Below are 7,035 nucleotides of genomic sequence, written 5' to 3'. Positions count from 1 at the left end.
AGGGGGAGAGAAGGGGGGAAGGGTACAGAGAATAAGTAGCATAAATGGTAGGTAGAAAATAGACAGGGGGAGGTTAAGAACAGTATAGGAAATGTAGAAGCCAAAGAACTTATATGTATGACCCATGGACATGAACTGTAGGGGGGGAGTGTAGGTGGGAGGGGGAGTGCAGGACGGAGGGGAGTGAAGGAGGGGAAAATAGGACAACTATATTAGCATAATCAATAAAATATATATTTTTTAAAAAGCTGTTGTTGAAGTGCCACCTATGAAATATTCTTGTGAAAAACTTTAACTTGGATTGGGTCAAACCTCTGTATCTAATTCGTAATTTACTAGAAATATAGGGGATGGAGCATGGTTAAATAATGCCATGGGGATACAGTTAGCAAAATCCAAAATGTGGGAGAACAACCTGTTATTCTCCACAAAGAAAAGGAAGAGAAGAAGTGGGAAATCTATAGATTGATGAGAGACTTAAGAGGCACATCAATGAAAATGCAGTGTTGTCCTTGTTGGACTCTGATTGGAATAAATCAACCCTAAAGATTTTGTGAGATAGTTGGGAAAATGAACTTTATTTGGGTAGTTGATGATATTAAGGGATTTCAAAAATTTAGGTGTGGTACTGGTATTGTGCTTTTGTTAAAAAATTATTTTGTTTTATATGTACAGAATAAAGATGAAATTAGATGATGCTTAGAATTAGCTTTATAGTGGTCCAGTGTTGTCTGGGTTCTTGTGTGTGGAGATATGGGGCCTGTGTTGATACATTTTGAAGCTAGATGCTAGGGTACATAAAGCTTTTATGCCATTCTTTCTGCCTTTGTATATGGTTGAACTTTTCTATAATTTTTTAAAAAAGCTGTTGTTGTACTCTGGACGGGAATTGTTAAGGCCCTGAAATAAAGCACTAGTTGTAGGGAGGGAACAAAAAGGATGGGTTTGAGGAATAAATTATAATATGATAATCTGTTATACTTAGATGTTTGGGGCTGGAGGGACGGGAGTTTTAATTTATGGTTTGGGACCTGAGTGTTGTTGCCTAAGTTAGGGAAAATGGAAGCAGTGTACCTTGAGGGTTTGAACAGGGTGATGATACTGGAAGTTTGTTTTTGGACATACGGAGTTTAAGATGTCTGGGTAGAGAAACATAGTTGATAGCTTACAGGTGAAGTCAGGGCTAGATATGGATCAGTATGTAGGTGGTAGTTAACCTTAAGAAAGGATGAGACTGCTCAGGGAGAATATAAAAGGAAAGGAGCAGAGAAAGAGGAACCACTTAGGATTCTGAGAGCAAAGGTCAGAGAGTTAGGAAAATCAAGGAGGTAAGTTTTCAGAAGAATATGGAAACTATGAGAAATCCAGTCTGAAGGTCAAGTAGGATTAGAACTTGTTTAGTTCCTCTTGACTAGGAACACTAAATTCCTTTGGGGAGCCTGTGCGGGGTGGGTGGGAAAGCTTTGTGGGTAAACTGTTGATATGCCGTGGTTATCAGGTTCCTTTAGAGTAGATTAATAGAGACTACAGGTCATATTAAACATGTGTTGGTTAGCTAGAGAGTTATGATTAAAGCAAAAGAGCTTTTTTTTTTATTGGAAATTAGGATCATTACTCTTCATTCCCTTGGAGCCATTAACTTGAAAATTGTGTTCACTTGTGCAGAGACCTTGTCAAAGTTTAGTACTATTTCTATGAAATTTTTGATAATTTGCACAAAAAATAGTGGAACTGAAGCTGCCATAGGAGTTCAAACTTAGAATTGTGAAACCCGCCACTGTGCTCGTACTCCAGGGTAAATGTAAAATCTTAGCAGTAAGCAAAGATTATGTTGCTTATTTCCTTTTTTTTAAGATTAATTTTTTCGATGTTTTAAAAATAGTCTTTCTTTAGCTCCTTTGATCCCAAAGTTCAGATGAGATAAATAATGGGTGTGGATTTACTGTGAAAAAGTTAACCAGTTAGTTGCAGTGTGATGGGTCACTGTTGACTCCCACCATGTGACTGTCAATATGTGTAGGGCCGGAATATTGTTGTGACCTTCCGAGCACTCTTAAACAGCAAAGAGAGAAGTTTTGGCAGGAGGGCAACAGCCTTCTGCTCTTCTAGCCACCTTCTGTGCATAAATCTTATAATTTGTCTATATTTTTCTGGTAAGTACAGAACTGTGAGAACTTGTTTCATTTAAAATACCCTTACACAGCAAATTGTATAGCCCACATAGGGACAAAAGAATGACTCAGCCTTTTAGGGATGCTTTTCCTTCAGTTGCTAACATCTGACCAGACTATTATGTAGTATGAGAGTTGAAATTTACCCATTTTTCATGAGACAGTTTGAGAGCTTGATTGCCAGAAGGGGACAGAGAGAATGATTCCATCTTTCCAGAGCAGCATGTAGCCCACACTGGCTGCCACTCAGTTGGCCTGTTGAGTCATTCTCACAGTTCTATATAGAGTTTTTTTTTTTAAATGTGATGTTCTTGGAGTGAGAAATAAAGGGAGTTTTTTTCTCCAACACAGAATATCCTCCACCCCAAATTTGCATTGCTTTTCTTTTCTAACAATAAAATATTGCCCTCAGTCATTCTGAGAGTTTTCTTTTTTAGGTGTCTTAGTGCTTTCATTTATCATTTGTTTGAGTACGAAAGCATTTGGGCATTTGCTGGGCTGAGTTTGTAGCGATAGGCTCTCAAGATATAGGCTGAGAGTTAACCAGAAAGTTGAGGATTCCTAGGTAAACATATAAACATGGATTTCTAGTTTGCAGCTATTTAAAAGTCAATTAAATATGCCAAAGAGCATCTAAATATTCTTGTGAATATCAGTTAGTAAAAAATACTGTGAAGGGAATGAATGAGCTTATAATTTTGGGTAAGTGAAAATTGCTGTAATTTAAAAGGATTTTAGTTTGTTTTTGTTTTTGCCATGGAAGGTAAAGTGCCCATGTTCGTTCTAATTCAGAAGATCCTGTTCTTTGGTAGTAAAAAAAGAATAGAAATTTATCAGGAAAAGGAAATTCTTACATATTGGAACTGTCGTCTTATGTGTTCCATATATCCAGGAAGAGCATGAAGCATTTTAGAAAAGTCAAATAACATTAGTAAGCTGTCTATTCACAGATCATATGTCTCACGTAGGAACAAGTCAGGGGTCTTATTGGGGATTGGCAGATCTGAAAGACAGATTACAGCTTTGGAATGTATTCAGATGACTTTTTGAAACAGATATTTTAATTGGAGTGGGGGCGGAGAAATAGTTGTGCTTCTGTGGTTAAATATGCAACTTCCTTAGCCTGTTATCTATAAATATCACATAGGAAAAAGCCAGTGGAACTCTTTTTCAGAAAACTAACTCACTATACATATTTATTTGGGTGTATGTGTTTCTGTGTGCCTATGCCTCATCCCCACCTCCCAGCAGTGGGTCAGTAATTGGGCTGTTTCTTTCACAGGATTGAGTTGTTTGGATTGTGTTTAATCTGTTGCTCTATGCTGCATAACAGCAGAGTCCCTTAAACTAAGATTTTGAACAGAACCTCAGCCTCCCTTTTTTAAAAGAGGGGGGGGAAGAGCAGTTGATTGGTTTTCTGAAGGTCTCTTTCTGTATTCCTCTCTCCTTCCTCCCTCCCCTCCCCAGACAAATAGCAAGGGGAGGAGCTCACTTACCCTCCTAACCACACTTCATATGTCTTAACTTAAGAGCTTTTTTGGTTTCCTGTCGGCAGTAATTCAACTCTGTGCCATCTTGACTTGTCTGAAGGGTGCTGGTAACTGCACTGAAAAGGGGAGTGAGTCCTCACAGTCTGATCTGAGCATAAGGCATGAGATTGAATTTACAAAAGCGTCGGTAGTCTCTGAAGACATCTTTCTTCTGTGACTTTGAATTTTTTCATTGTATTTGTGGGCTGTTGTCTCTGAGAAGAATCTGTCATGACTCTTCTGGAACCTGAGATGTTAATGATGGCTGTGCAGTCCGGTAATTCCCGTATTTCTTGCAAACCCTATTTGCCATAGGTTTCTTAAGAAAGGTTGGGAATATTTACACTAGGATTGAATGGAGATGGGGAGGAAGATAGTTGGGAGTGGATTAATGGCCCAGTGAATGTATTCATCTTCATATTTTTATTGTAAAAATGCTAATAATGTTTTCTAATTGCAAATTCTCATTATTCAGACAGCTTCGAATTAGATATTTACTGACCTTAAAACTGTTTACTGAGGAGATCTATGTGGGAAAAAAATAACTATTTTCCTTTAATCAATTATTTTATCATCTGTGATGCTGCTTTTAATGTAAGATAACTTGTTTTTGCTTTTTGTTATAACATTACTGTCTTTAGGCAGTAATACATACTCTATTTTTATGTCTGTATGTGAGAGCATATTTAAAATTTTTTCCTTTGCTGTTCTTTCTCTTTTGTGGTATAACCTTCTTTCTATATTGTCTTTTGGCTCTTTGGAAATGCTCTTGATAACACATAGGATTGGGACTCTAAATGTTAGAGATGGGAAAGTTTGAGCAAGGAGGCAGCAAAGAAAGAATGCAAGATTTTGGAAGTTTTTTCTCTAAAAACAGTTTTCCCAACTCAAAAGGATCTTTTAAAACGTTTTAAAATTCCAGTTTGTTTTTTAATGGTTTGTTTTACTTTTAGTGTTTTTAAATCTGTAAGTTAGATGTCTAAAAATAGGGAATGTTCTTCTGTTATTTTTAGACTTCTGCTAAAATGTAGTCTGTAGTGTTTTCCTGTTTCATAGCCTATCTTGATAGATTCATACAAGTGGCATTTGAGGACCTCTTCCCATCCACTGGCCTTAACTCAAAGGAGAATGAGACTCCTTCATTCTGCCAGATACTGTCTCTGACAGAATTGGTCTCACTGTTCTCCTTGGGGAGCGCTTAGATAGTATGTTGAAAGACACAGATATGCATCTGAAGACAGGATCAGATGCTATCTGTTTAAGCTTTATCGACAGGTAAGGAGCAAAGAGAAAAGATATTGCTACTGTTCTGTTTTTACAAATAAGACCATGATAAGTCATTTATTCATTTGAGTTTTTGTTCATATATGCTATGCATTCCAGGTTGCCTTTGCTTTTCCTCCCCCAGATCTATTGAGCTCTGTATTCTAAACAAGATAATGTGCTTATCTAAATGTTTTCCATCTGTCTTTGATGAAATAGCTCCCTGTTACACTAACTCGGATTATTTTTTCCTCTCTGTATTCTGGTTTTCTGCTGTCTGCAGGCAAGTGCAGAGTTCATCTTAGGGAGTAGATGTTAGCATTTGAAGTCTCTCTCCCTTCTTTCATCATCTTTTACTTCTAGCTCACCTCATTCCAGTAACTTTTGTTAATAAACATTAAAGATCGTTTGCTTTCACCTAAGGGGTCTCACTGTTCCCAGCTGGATAAGGGAAAGGGATTTACTTATTTTGTTGTCTTGACTAAGAGCTGTTTTTCCTACGACATATGTTGGGCAGAGCTAGCCACCCATCTGTTGGACCAACTACTTCATAAAACTTTCAAAGGATAATAGAATATAAGACAAGTGTAGATGAAATTGACAAGGGTGTTGGATACAGGTAGGATGGAAGGTCTGCAGAGAACAGCATGCATATGGACCTCTTTTTTGCATATGTGTGTAAAAATGGAGAAACTGGGCATAGCAAGGAGTAATAGGAAACTGATTTCTGTAATAGTTGTGATTCTTAAATCTTTAAAAATTTTAATAATGTGTTGGTTTTGTGAAATTGTTACTGTTTTCTTCTCAAGCTGTAGCCTTTAGAAGAAGTTATAGATTATAACAGTAATATGACAGCTGTATTTATGATGGGAAATGAAAGAGCATCTATTATGAAGTGTTAATAAACTAAAAGCCAACCTTACTTGTTTTTTTAAAATTCTCATCTGAGGATATGTTTATTAGTTTTAGAGAGCCGGGGAGAGAAAGGAGAGAAAAACATTGGTTGCCTCCTGCATATGCCCTGACTGGGAATTGAACCTGCAACCTTTTGGTGCACAGGATGACGCTCCAAACTGAGTCACCTGGCCAGAGCCATTAAAAAAAAAAACAGTTGAGACATTTACACTACGTGAGCCATAGGTTTTTTAGGAGTAAAATATTTGGACCTCTATGAATGTATGCTTTATAGATGAAGCTACTGTTTAATAAGATTTTTAAAGTAATTAAGCCTCTTTAAGATGAGATTCAAAATGCAAAATCTTTACCCTAAATTAAGCTTTAGGATACTGAATATTATAGCAAAGTTCCAGGGTACATTGTATATTTACTGACAGTTTTCATGTAGTATTTGGAGCTTGGAGATTTTGGTGAGGCATATTGCATGTAAAGACTTGCATCCTGCTTACTGCTGATGGTGGTCTCTCACTGACCCTTGAGATCCAGTTCAGATACTGCCTTTCTGTGAAACCTCTCTCGGTAGAGTCAACCCTTCCTTCTCTCTGTTCCAGTACAGCACCACCTTTACAATGTAGACTAATTATCATTTTTACCTGCCTCCTTAACTAGATTATTAGCTTCTCAAAGGCAATATATTCATCTATATGTTGACTCCTGACATTGGCATGTGTAGAACCTCAGAAATTTTTTTAATTTAAATGAATGAAGAATAGTTTGGCATGCTTCCCCCATTAAATAGGCATAAGCCTTTTAAATCAAGAATTCATTGAAGTGTTTTGAGATCTGTTCTGCATTAAGAAATGAATCCATTTCTAACCACCATCCTGTATCTTAGCCAGTCCTTGTCCAAAGCAGATGCTGTTGAAAGCATGACTTTCAAAATAGGAATTCTTCCACAGCTCAGGATGTGCAGTGTACCCTGTCTTCCTGTGATGTGTATTGCTAAATCTAAATGTGCTGATCAAGTCACAGTTAGAGGATTAAAGCATCTGTCACGAGTATGGAAACCTATCTAGATCATTGTGATTAGAAAACTAATTATCTTAAACAGATATTTGGGATTTCTGAAGTTAAGACTAAGGAAATACTGGCGTACAGCACTGAGTCTCGTGTAT

General features: G+C 37.1%; 1 protein-coding gene across 1 annotated transcript in view; it reads left to right on the top strand.

The window, feature by feature from the left end:
- Nucleotides 1–3,730: 3,730 nt before the first annotated feature.
- Nucleotides 3,731–7,035, top strand: part of MRTFA (myocardin related transcription factor A) — a 100,668-nt gene continuing 97,363 nt past the window's right edge. The window contains exon 1 of the mRNA XM_045186999.3: nucleotides 3,731–3,977. Within this exon, the coding sequence (XP_045042934.2) occupies nucleotides 3,932–3,977 (46 nt within the window). The 5' untranslated portion in view covers nucleotides 3,731–3,931. The remainder of the gene's footprint in view (nucleotides 3,978–7,035) is intronic.

Source organism: Desmodus rotundus, chromosome 3, assembly GCF_022682495.2.
Source record: "Desmodus rotundus isolate HL8 chromosome 3, HLdesRot8A.1, whole genome shotgun sequence".
Taxonomy (NCBI): Eukaryota; Metazoa; Chordata; class Mammalia; order Chiroptera; family Phyllostomidae; genus Desmodus; species Desmodus rotundus.
Note: the sequence above shows the minus strand (reverse complement) of the source record. Positions and strands in the feature narration are given on the sequence as shown.